Here is a 13,479-nt window from a genome sequence, read left to right on the forward strand (position 1 = left end):
GAAGCCTTTAGTTTAGCGCTGTATCAAGGAAACAACCCAGACTTCAATCATTTTTGCTTTGACTAAAAAAGGCTTTGTGCTCTCTAAATGGCTCGCCCTTTGCTTTTGGTTTCTCCCCCGGAACAGAAGTCATCTTGCCTAATGCCTGTGGATATTTTGCTGAGGAGTTATGAGCCAGAGGGCAATAGCCTGACTCTAACTGAGCCCCAGCCCTGGGCCTTGATTCATTGTTCCTCTTTGCAGCCGTCTCCTCCCGCATAATGACAAAACAAGAAAACTGGGAAGAACTGCTTTTTACTGTATATTATACTGTATATTTCTCTCCATTAGTCTGTTAACAGTAATTAAAATATTTTTACAGTGATGCATCGTCATCTGTTAGCAGACATATCACAGTCCCATGTAAGTTGATCAGATGAAACCCACAGATAACGAGTCTAATCTTTCTATCTGTACTACCTGCTGTAGAAATAATTGTAAGCCAATTAATATTAGGGGAAAAACTGTTTTCATAAATATATGAAGTGCAAAATTACATTACATTCATCAGTTTTTAGGTTGCATGTTGATTGTAATTGTAAAATGTAAAATACCAGTGACATTTAGTTCTCCATTTAGTTGTTTCATCTACTACTAACTAATTAGTGAATAGTGATTAATAGTGGTAGTGCCCTAGAATTGTAAGTGGAGTTACTATAGATGAAATTGAACAGAATATCATTATCAGCTTTTCATGACACTTCAGCTGTATTTTGCAGAGATTCTCAGTAAGTGGTTTTCACTTAATAGCACTTTTCTACCTTATCTGTATCCAAAGCACTTTACACTGCTTTTTTTTTTTAAATCCACAATCACACACACATTCACACACAGGGGGAGTTTCTATACAGCTGGCCTGCTATCACTGGGAGCAGCTGAGTTAAGGTTCAATGTCTTGCTCAAGGACACTTTGGCATGTGACAGGAGGAGCTGGGAATCCAGCCAACACCCCTGGGACCCTGGGAATGGTGGGCGATTGCCACAGCCACCCCATCAGTAAAGCATTATTACAAAAGGCTTGTTTCCTAGTCATTTTTAAAGAGGTCTCATTGAAATAAACCTGTACCTTAACATCTTTGTGTATTTCATAGATTTGTATAATCTTAAAAAATTTCTACGACATTTTCTGGAAACCTTTTTTTTTTTTTAAAATAAGGTTAGTTATTTTTATAAATCTTTAAAATATCGGTTTTGGATCTATCACATTAAGGCGTCTTTTCCAGGAACCTACTGATGAATTTTTAGTTATCTCTGGTTTCTAAAAGGTTAGAGGAAACGGCTGTCATGAAAAAGCCAGCATAATTCTTGCATGCTTTTGATTAATATTGCTGTGACTGAGACATCAGCTCCCGTCACTCGTCTTCTCCTCTTCCTCCCTCTCCCTTCCTGCCAAAGTGTCCCTCGTAAACTGACTTTTATTGACAGTTAGTAGATATTAACGTGCACAGAATTCAGGGCATTTTTAAATGCCATGTGTGGGCACATGATTTGTGTGAGTTGTGAAGTTCTTCTGTTCTCCAAAGTGATTCCTAGCTGTTGCTTGTAATTTGCAGATGTTGCCCTTCCTTTGTATAACATACAGAGCAAAAAAAAACACTGTGTTTATAACAATGACTTTTGTTTTTGTAAATAAATTAGACAAAACTCAAAGAAAGCTCCCCACACTCCTTATCTTCACAGATTGATGACAGTGACTCCACTTCTGAGTATTCTGATGATGATGTTGTGGGCCGGAGTCGTTCTGAGCCAGAGACGAAGCCCATCTTGTCTGTTCGTGAGTATGATAAGTGATAATAATCAATAATGTGCAATTACTAACACAATGTGGAGCTTTTTCCAGACACACATATGTTGGTAAAACAAAGAGCCTTCCAAAGTAAATGGGGTTAAACAAGTGTCAGTTTGAATAGACAGATGTTTATTTACTTTTGAAATATCTTCAGTATTGAAATAACATTGGATACAAACTGTAATCACTTTGATCATGATTATTTTCAGCACACGAAACCATTAAATATTAACAGTAGACTTAAAGTATGAACCCGGTTTGAACCCATTTATTTGAGTCATTACACTGCTCTTTTTGTTTTACTGTAGCATGTTTTTGTTTCACAGAGCGCTCTGGAGGTCATGTTGATCATTTTGACATTGCGGAGCGAGTTGAGATGGGTCAGATGGCCTCCATGTTCTTCAACAAAGGTAATATTCATCTGGCCTCAAGCTCTCCCTGATCATTATTCAGTTAACTGCAGGTGCTGCCATCATTACTGTAGCTACATGTAACACTTACAGAGGATCAGTAAAAGTTGTATGGGATGATCTTTAATGTCCATCCCTTCACATTCACAAAGGAAGGTTGCTGGCATTCTAATTGGATGCAATTATTTATGGATAAATTGCCTTTGGTTGTAATTACCTATTTGAGACCCCATTAAGACTGTTAATATCCTTAGTGTGCATGTGTGTGGGGAAAGGGTATAACCTGTACTTGTAGCAAAGGCGATGAGGCTTCTGGCTGAATGATTTTGAAACTAATGAACCCTCTGCTAACTTGTGATAGCAAATTGAATAGAGAATCACCTTGAACCAGAGACAGAGGAAACCTTGCGGCTGTGTAGTCCACTTTTTTTTTTTCCCACCACATCGCAGTGGCTGTATCCCCACAGAGCCCTTTCTTCTCATCTCCTCTCTCCTCTTGTCCACTTGCATTATGTTGAGGAACAGTGTGCAGCATCCCTGTTGTAACAGGAATAAAGGAACAACAAAAGGTCAAAGCTCTGACAGCATCATCTGCAGCGGATATATTCTGTGCTACATGGGTTTATCACTAGATGGAGTAGTTGGCACGCACAGCCTAACACGTCCACTCAGCTCACACCCACACGTGCAAACTCACTCATGCATGCATGCCATCATGCAGGTCATGCTGTTAAAGCTGCAGTGTGCTCCCATCCATCTAGCCTCTTGTGACTCCTCTGTTAAAGGTGAAGTGCAAAAGAAATAAAATAAAAAATTTGCTGATGATCTTATCCCCACCATGAAACAAACTGCATGCAGGTGGAGGCATCGATTAAAGGAAATGAGTTTTCTCTCCTCTCTTTCTCCACACTATGGGAAAGCTGCCCAGTGAGTCTAATCAGAAAAGAATTAGATAGGCACAAACCCCAGCACATGCTGAATTTGGAAAGGGGAAATGTACGTAGCTCTTTTGTCTATTCTGACAGCACCAACCCACTTACTTTCTGTGCTTTTAACTGTACAGATACGGAAATGTGACATGTGAGTAATTTCATCCTGATGCCAAAATGCATTTTTCAATACCCCGCCAATTTTAGAATAATTAACAAAAGAAGCAAAGTTCTTCCCAAAGTTGTGATCAACCCGCCCCCACCCCCCCCAAAAAAACAAGGCTATTTTAGAGTTTCTGAAACTCAGTGGCACAGACACTGTTGGTACTTAAATTGAATATTCACCTTGAGTTAATTAACTGTCTTAATTTGTGCTACTACAGTGGTACACTGTACATCTCTTCAGCTGGTCACCTGACCCTGCACGACCTCTGCATGCTTGGGCTAATTGTAATTTATGTAAAAGCCATCTGAGCAGCAGCACATGTGTCAGAAGGGCCTGAAATTGTAATCATTTTCACAGTTTTCCTAGTCTTCTGTTATTTAAACGAACTTGCTTTTTTCGTAGCGTTTGTCACATAATGCATGCAGTTTTGTGTTAACCTGGACTCATTTGAGAGAGACAATTAGTGGGCTAATAAAGGAAGTGAACAGCAGATATGAAAGATAATAGATATGATAATAAACACAGTTTAGTTGAAGTCTTAGCTACAGAATATTTGTACTGTTGCCTCCACTTTTTAATGTACTATGAGATTGTATAAACCATTCTGAGCTTTTTTTGTTGCCTTGAAAACTGTAACAAAATGTCAGCTTCTTTCCTCCTTCCATGGCAATTGCGGTGCAGTTTGTTGGAAGCAGTAACTTAATCGAAACAACTCCAGGAAACGGTCCTAAATTGCAAGGGATTATGGATGTGAGGAGACAGATGTTGACATTTGATAACCAGTAGCTCTTTCCTGGAAAGCACAGCAGAACAAAATAAACTAAAGGCAAGGACTGACAAGGGTATTTTATTCCTTTCCGTTCAAAGAACTAAATAACAACAAAGAAAGCAAACAAGTCTGTAGAGGTAATAGGACATCAAACCAGCTTTAAACCTCCTCCCCACTCTTCACAGATAATAAACTGTAGGCATGATCACACACTGTCTCTCTTTCCTGCACCTTTGCAAGCAATTAAAAGGCATCTCTCTTGCTGTTGAAGAGGCACTCTTAGAGGGCATTTGACTTCCTCCTGGGGTGAAATTGACGTGGCAGTGCAGCATCAAGGCTGGCTTGGAATAAGGCCATGAGCATCGAATCAGCCTGACCTGCAGCAGCTGACAAGAATGTTGATGGGGGGGGTGGGGATGGTTTATCTGCACCACTGTGGATAGGTGTTGCTATAACCTTCACGTTGATGATTCGGAAGTTGATTAGAAGACGACTTTGGCTAAAGTCAATATCTTGTCTCAGCTTTTCTTACCTCTGTGATGTGATGTGATGTGGTGGTTAACATGGTGGCTGTGCATACAGAAGGATTGTTTCTTCAACATGGACCATTCTCTCTTGACATACAGAGAACTGTGGTGGTGAATTATAATTTACGCTGCTGCAACCCGCACTTCTTTCCCTAATGAGAACCAAACATGGGCACATCCATTTTTAATACTTCAGTGACTTTTACTTAAATGTCATACTTGTTCATTGTGAACACTAGCAAGATAAAAATACACACTGCCTGAGCCAATTGGAAGATAGATGGACATGTTTGCTTCGGCTTGCAACTTAATCATTTTACATAAACCACTGCTACAATAGTTTCCTGCATCAGTTTTGTAACAGATGCACTTTAATTTCAGAAAGTATGTTATAGTGACTTAACTGTGATCAGCCTAACAGATCAGTATTAGAGGGAGAAAGTTTGGTCCATGAAAGCTTAATTTGTTTCTCAAAATGAAACCAAGCAAGACCTGTTGTAACAAAAAATCTACCTGTCAAAGTTCAGTGCTACTTTCTGATAGAGCCAATATGCATTTTATGCAACTGTAAAGCAGAAAGAACTAGTAGGAGAACTGTAGCTCACATTTTATACAATAAATTGGATGGAAACTTGTTTCGACTTTAAATTCTATGGGAAAAAAATAGTTCTTTTGAGATTAATACGTGGAAAACAAATTTTTCTGTGATTTGCTGTCACTGCTGTATTGTATCTCTACTTTTAGGAGGTTTTGCCGTCTGTAACACAACACAAGTTTCCCATTGCACGTCATATGCAGTCCAACAACATTAGAGACTTCCTAGCATGTGTTATTAATGGTAACTAAATTAGAATGAAAGACAAAACGTGTAATTTCTGAACAGTTGGTGGAATGTTGAAGTACAATTATGAGGCTAATTAAAATATCTATTGTATTTTTTAATAGTAATTTAATCATTCCAATATCTTCATTGGTGTGGGCCTCTACACACAGTAGTCAAGAATAGAAGAAATCAGTCACACCCAACTATCTATTTATTAGTATTGTGCTCTGACAAAGATACTTAGTCTGCATTTAATCTCAAAGGCATTGTATGTGCACCTTTCTTCCTCTTCTCTTCTTTGTAATGCCCTATTTACCTGTTTTGGAGGCGAACTCTTAATAGTGTTGTTTCCTTAGGGACTGCCTCAAATTAGATTTGATTTGTGAATGTGTGTAATCTCAGTTCATCTAACTTTGATATTCCCACAAGAAGCAGAATATTAGAGAGAAGGTTAATGAAGTGAAGTTAACGTTATGCTTATTTAATGCAGATCTTTTTGAATTCACAGTGGCACTTTCCAATGACTTCTTTTGTATCTAAACAGCATGGACGATTTGATAGTACCATTTTAGAGGACAGGTCAAAGTAGACTTTTGTAAAACAATTCTTAAAATGATATATTGTCCTATTCCTATTATGTAATGTATGGTATTAAAGCTCTGACTCCACCAGTATATCAGTACAGTTTGTTCTTTACAAGGTAATAAAACTGCCTTTCCATATTATGCTGCTAACTAAGTGTGTGCCCTGGTGCTTTTTCCTCAATAGCTGCTCACAGAGAGGTTGTCAGGTCTGCTGTCAGTCAGAAGCAGTGTGATGATGGATAAGGATGCATTTGCCGGCTACATGGAAGACCAGGCTCTTATGTGAAGACCCATTTTGTAGCCTTTTTGCCTGGGGCTCTGCGTAATTGGGAAATATTAGTAACAGTGCCATGAAGGCCAGCATCCCTGTGGTCATGCAGAGTGCTCGCTTTGCTATCGCTTACTGACAGCAGCAGCAGAGTACACTACGTCCTGTTTCTGCTGTCCTCCACTGAGACACTAATGTGGCTTATCCATGTTGTGCCACAGAAGACATGCCAGAGCGTATAGAAGGACTCATTTCTTTTCTTGACAATGTGAGACTAAAGACCGAGAACAATTTAATTCCTTTTCGTTCAAAGTGATTTGATTAATCTTTATGATCATTTTTGTGACTGTACAGTTGTCTATACAGTTTTTATACATTTTTGTTATTGATATAAAAATATTACATGTCTGACTGAAAGTAAAGTAGTAATAGGTGAAATTGTGACTTTTTTACAGAATTATTATTATATATATTATTATTATAGTCAGAAAAATGAAACAGCTTTCTGAAAGGTCCTTGTGCTTTGACCTTTAATGACACTAATGAGACATTTAGAAAATGCTGGTTGTATTCAAAGAATAGTATAATGTAAGTAAAACTCTTAAATCAGTGCAGTCATCTTTGATTACCATCTTCAGTGATTGTGCCTTTTATTGATTTGCTTGGAGTACTGTACTTTTGAAGAAAATAAAATTCATATTCCCACTTTTTAAAGTAAAAGTAATGACTATATCAACAAATTATATCACTTTTGTGCTACTTTTATTTTTGAGTGAAGTTTAGGGTTGGTGTTTTCAATTTAAGAATCAATGCAGAGAAACCTTTGGTCATAATGTGAAAAATGTAATAATGGAGACTGGCATAAAATGAAGGTTGAAAATTAAACATGTTTTTTTGTCATTTTGTGACAGTTTATAGATCTAATAATTTGATTAAATGAGAATCAGTAGATTATAAATTTGGATGCAGAACTCTGTAATACATGACTGTGTGTTGTGTTGTGAGTCAGCTTTTTTTAAGATCTGATGAATTGTTGTTTACTGGGCTGTCAGTTCCTTATGTTTTGGACTTCTGTTCCTGCTTAATTTAACCCTTTGGGTAGGCACCTTCAGCGTGTAATTTAAATCGTGTAGCCTGTGGAGATGTAAATCGGTCATTTTTTAAAATTTCCTTTTAATGGACTCTGTGCTCTAATTTCCTTGGCAGTAATGAATTAGGTGATGGGTCCAGCTGGACGGCTTAACCCCCTTCTGACCATTCAGTAGCATGATAGATGTGTGGTGTGACGCTCTGTCTGCTGTTGAAAGCTCTCGATCTTGCCTTGGCACAGGCAGCTAGGTCGGGCCTGTCAGTTGGGTGTGGGGATGAAAAAAAGGAGGGCGTGTGGCTAAAAGCGTGTTGCTGTCGAGAGTAAAGACAGATGAGGAAAATTTGCCTCCGTGGAATGATTAGCTTTCTGATTAATGCTATTAATGTTTTGCTTGGAACAATAAGATGTGCCTTTGCTGTTCAGGCTGCTGTCCTTGAATATAGTACCGAGGCATGCAATTATAGGAAGGTGTGGATGAGTGCATTTTAATAGCGCTGGAGCCATGATGGTCAAGTTTGACAAACGTGGTCAATCAGCCATATTTCATGACAAAGTATTTGGGTGGGTGATAAAGATGAGAAATATGTTTGCTTTGCACCTCTTAACTTCATGGTACATTATGAATCTGCTGATTTTATTCACGTAGGTAAACTTCGCACACATTCCTGAGTCATTTATATAATTTCATTTTATCTCTTTCAGTTGGTGTGAATATGTTCTACATCTGCATCATTGTCTATCTGTATGGAGACCTGGCGATTTATGCAGCAGCTGTGCCTATATCACTAATGGAAGTTGCCTGGTAAGAATGTGTTTGCTTTATCACATTGATTTTCAGTTTTATTGTGACATACGACTTTTAAATAAAAGGATTTTTTTAGATGGTCTCCTTGAAGACTGTTTAGAACATTTGCTGCTTTCCGTTTTGGCAAGACATAGCACATCTGTCTTTGTCTCATTTGTTCCAGTGCCCCCACACTTTAGTTCCATTGTCACCTTCTGAAATCAAGATTAACACAATAAAGCTTTACTGACCTCTAACTGGTGCTCCTGGCATCTTAGTCGCATTGGCTTGCTCCCAGAGTGAAGTTTATTGGAAGTCTGTTGGCCAGACTGGGTAAAAATAAAATATTTCATATACTTACAGACTCTGCCCTTTAGACTCTTGACTATAGAAATACTGTAACCACCCACCCCTGACCCCCCTCTAGGTCACTAAACACAAATATGATCACAGCCTACATAGTGACTGCAGTCTGGTAGGCTAGTTTCTCCACCATGGACGTCCAAATACAAATATCATTATGCATTATTGACAATGTGTGTCATTTAATTGGCTAAGCTAAGCAGCCGAAAGTCTTGCTTTTAATACAGTTTGATACAGTTTCCCAAAGCACCAGTTTTCCTTTCTCACATTAAAATGATGTAGTAGAAATATACAAACCGAGTACTCACTAAATATGGAGGGTATTTGTTAGTGGCGCTACTTTTAACCAATTCATGTCTAGATGCTTTACCAATTACTCTAGAAATCTTCAAAATATAACTACAGACTACAGCTGCCAAATAAATATAGTGGAATAAAACACAAAACTTTTCCTTTTTAATTATAGTGCAGTAAAAGTAGTAACATAAAATGGAAATACTTCAGTAAAGTATGTCAAAATTGAAAATTGTACAGTAAATATAGGCAAATATACTTAATTACAAACCTGTGAAATGAGAGTTTGGTGTTTTCAAATTTATAGAGCTTTAAGACCAAAGTGGTGTTTAGGATTGTAAAAACACAGGTTTAATGGAGGCAGATAGAAAAACAGTTTAACTCAATCCTTGATGTTCCAGATTCTAACCTTACAGTTATTTTGACACAAAACTATATGAAATCTGACCTTTTCTCAAAAAATAGACAGTGATTGTTTTGAAACTCGAGTGTTTTAAAACATTTTCTGCTTTAATGAATAAATTCATTCAGAACATCTGAATGAGAGTGGTCCTGTCATCCTGTCCTGAAGCATAGCACACTGATGCTGTCTTTACATATTAAATTCTCTCCAACTGTGGTCTAAACCTTGCTACCCTTCCAGCAAAAATAAATGTGAGCTGTAACTGCAACTTCAGAAGCAGTTTGCGTTGCCTCAAACACTTCTTAGTAACATGGGCAGAACCAGATGATTTTACAAAGCTCACTCCGTCATGCAACAATGATAGGGCAATGATAGGGCTTATGGTTGCTTTTAAGTGATACTCTTTAATTTTTTTCATCTTTTGCTGCAAACAGCATTAGGCTTTCCTTCCGTTGAGTAATCTGATTGTGTATTTTTATAACTTTCACTTATATGTTGTAATGTGAGTTCACACATTATAGGTAGATTTAAGAGAGTTACTTTGGTGATTTGCATTGTGCATGTGTTGAAAGTGTGTGTGTGTTCCTTTACAGTGGAAACCACTCCTGCAGCGCTGGGAGTTTGAAGTACAATGATACAGACACATGCTGGGGTCCTGTCACAAGGAAAAATGCGTACCGGGTGTTTCTGGTAAGTGTTGATTCCTTATCCTGACAGCATGCACTTATGTTTACATCCCGTTTTCTTGTCTAATAGCTTGCAAGAGACTCTACCTGGTATGTGTCTCATCCTTTCCAGTTCTGGAATCTAGTCAAGAGCTCAGTTTTTTTTAGGCAAGATTTAAATGTCCCAACTTTTGCTACAAATCTTGTCAGATCTAGCTAATTAAAGGGCGATTTTGCCAATTTTCAACTTGCTTCTATGGTTCTAGTTTGGTGATTACTTCCCTCTGCTTCTTTAGCTGAACAACTGAGTTGTTGTCAGATAATGTCATCTGGAGGAGCAAATTGACCAAGATAAAAAAAACAAAAACAAAAATCTATCATCAGAGCAATTTGCTGACATTTTGAACAGTTAACAGACATGGAGCTTTTTTAACTCATGATCAAATGATCAGAAATGATGCATTTTGGATTGGGCTTATTGTTCATGCTGGTAGGCATTATTATTGCTCAGCCAGTTTCCCATGTGTAGGCCTGATGACATAATAATGCAATGTTTTACTCATTTGCATTTTCTAAGGAGAGTAAATCCTTGTTCTCCAAGTTTTTATCAAGACTAAAACAGTTAAGTCTGTTAAATGAACTATGCAAAGTTTTACAGAAGGCACCAGTGATGTTCACTTGATAAAGGAGTGCTGAGAAGGTAGGGTCTGATCTTTCAGTTTCTGTATTGCCGACATGGAGGAAGATATGAGGTATTAACAAACAGATGATTCCTTCTCCAAATCTAATTAATACTCTCCATTTTATTTTTTACTGTAAATCTTAAGATCCCAGCTGAGAAGGTAAAGAGATAAACAGGTGAACTTGGTTACTACTGTTTTTTTTCCAATTTAAAAACAAAGCTAATTGTTGAATGACGTGAGAAAAGTTTGACTTTTAACAAAGAGTTCCCTTTGTAAAATGGTATTTTATATTGCGCAATCTCCGGTATAGTGCATATAGTTTCAGTTCAGTCAGACAGGACACATAGTTTGCATCTCCTGTGTGAACAAAGTGTAATGTTCCAAGCCTCACCAGCTTTCTGTCAGATTCAGCACTGATAACTTTTTCTATCTTCCAAGTCCCTTTTTTTCTCGAACGTCGCCTGACAGCCTACCGCTGCAAGGCGCGCGCGTGTGTGTGTGTTTCCGTCTGTCCTTGAAGTCTTAATCGAGCCAAACTGTGTGAATTTTGACTCGAGCTTTAACTTTGCACTGCGACAGTGATATATGTGCTGATCTCCAGTATAATTTCTTTGCCTCCATTCTGCACCCTCTCCTCCCTGTCCTTGGTTATACTTTAATAGATTGAGCTGACCCCAAATAATTTGCCAATAAATGAATTTTTCCCTCCTTTATCTCCTTTGGGATAAGCCTCTTACTCTATGTAAGCAAATTGAAATCATGCTGATTTGTAATTTTCAGTCGGTTTGTTTGTACTTGCAGTTTGCAGACTAATTTTCCAGTTTAATCATGATCGTTTAAGGAATTAGATATGTAACAGTGAAGGAAATTTTTAAATTGTCAAAATTAACAAATAGGAATGTACTGATCTGACCTTTTTCTCCAGTAATACTGATACTCAGGATATTAATCTTACAAGTAGCACTGCAATATCAGGCCTGAAACCTTTCATTGTGACACTAATTAAGACCACTGAAGGTGAAACAAGGTGTAAGTACACGTTCATGTACCTACACTGCATGTATGGATGAAAATGACAGACAGGATTTTGTTTTTAGAAAATCTAAGGCTGGTGGTTGTGACCAGACACAGTACTTACAAACTATTCAGTCAGTGTAATTACATTTTTCTTCTATTTACCACATCACTTCACTTGTAATCGCTCTTTTTTTCCCCTCACTTGCTAAGCGCCCTGCACTATCCATTAGGTCAATATTAGGACTTAACAACATTCATTTTTTATTTACCGAGCTCAGTTAAATATGGAATTAAAGTGTTTAATACATGTAGTGTTTCAAATGTGTGATGCTTGGTAATATTTGTTAACTCTAAGTGTCAGTACTTCCAATAACAGTCTACTAATGCTGCCAAATCTTGCATTGCAGTCGTCTTTGTTTGTATCTTATTTTTAATAGTGATGATGTTGTGTAGCTGTCAAACAAAAAGGAATTAAGACTTTCTTCATGAACATTATGTGCTGAGATTTAGACACAGAGATGCATCTGACGAAACTATACAAACCAAGATTTTTTGTCTTTTAATCTTTGTGTTTTTAAACTGTACAGTTGCAGGAATGTCTTTTTTTTGCCTCTGAGTGTGCCGTCACAAGGTCAGAGGCTCTTACCTGAAGTTACTGCTTAGATTCCAAATGATGAGTATAAATAATCTAGTGCTGCTTATCAACTGTGCTCTAGCCTGTGGACAGAGCTATCAAAACCTGCCCCACCCAGGACCCACCTGGGCTCCTTTAAGGCTACAGTGTGAGCTGTGCTGCAAGGACAGAGTGTCCTTCTTCTACAGTGTTGTTCATTTCTGTAACAGACCATTTTCATTCAGGTCTTCCAGTTGTACAAAAGCTAACAGGAGTCATTGAGGGAAGCCAACCTCAAAATTGGTTGCTGAAACATGCACTTTATCATTATACTTTACACATCTGGAAAGGGGGGTGTGTGGTTTAGAATTTTAATTTGAAACCTTAGTCTCTGATCAATGTCTTTAGACACTTTTTTCCAACACTTTTGTAAAGAACAATATCTCCCAAATGATACTTGTCTCGTTTGATCAAATTGATGTCGTGAGCTATTTTAATTCCTCCTAATCCACCTATCCTGAATGAATCAGCCTGTGATTAATCAGTTTTTTAAAATATTCACTAACATTGACACAGCATCAGTGTTTGTCTCCCAAACTTGAACACCAAATTAGGACTTCTACTATCACTATACACTGATCAGTCACAACATTAACACCGGTTGTTTTCATATCATGAACAAGGGTCAGCATTTCAACTCTGAGCATTCTGCAGCCACACAGCCCCATATGTAGTAAAATGTGATACACTATGTGCAGAGGTGGTATAATTGCACAAACTCAAGTTCAACTTCGATCTTTTGCTCAGGTTAAACAGTGCTGTTTATAGTAGATTAGGCAAATATGTACAGTCAGAAATCACAGTTTTGTTTTGATCTTTGACTGTTATTTTTTATTCGTCACTGTAAATGTTTTGCCCACGACCACTGTAGGTAAAGGTGGAGCTGATTTTAAACACTTTATGTTCTGACAGGTGATTTATTCATATTTATTAGCTCATAATTCCTCTACAATTTAGAGGAAATATTTTACTTGTACCCTTTATTTTACAGTTTAGGTTACTGGCTTTTAAGATTTAGATTCACATAAAAATACTATGAACTTTTTTATACACATTTTTATAATCTATTATTTTAGATTAACCACCTGTTGGCACAAATAGTGGTTAGAATCATTAGTTAATGTACACTAGCAGATGCAGTGTTAAGTTTGACCCATGCAAAAGAGCCAAAAGAGCTTAGTCGTTTTTCATGAGTTACTGGGG

At 37.6% G+C, this 13,479-nt stretch overlaps 1 protein-coding gene across 1 annotated transcript in view; it reads left to right on the forward strand.

The window, feature by feature from the left end:
* The window catches only part of tmem104 (transmembrane protein 104), a 51,388-nt gene that overhangs the window by 5,369 nt on the left and 32,540 nt on the right, over window positions 1-13,479 (forward strand). The window contains exons 5-8 of the mRNA XM_067477260.1: window positions 1,720-1,813; window positions 2,155-2,238; window positions 8,097-8,196; window positions 9,832-9,928. Of these exons, the coding sequence (XP_067333361.1) occupies window positions 1,720-1,813; window positions 2,155-2,238; window positions 8,097-8,196; window positions 9,832-9,928 (375 nt within the window). The remainder of the gene's footprint in view (window positions 1-1,719; window positions 1,814-2,154; window positions 2,239-8,096; window positions 8,197-9,831; window positions 9,929-13,479) is intronic.

The sequence above is a fragment of the Channa argus genome, chromosome 15, assembly GCF_033026475.1.
Source record: "Channa argus isolate prfri chromosome 15, Channa argus male v1.0, whole genome shotgun sequence".
Lineage (NCBI taxonomy): Eukaryota > Metazoa > Chordata > Actinopteri > Anabantiformes > Channidae > Channa > Channa argus.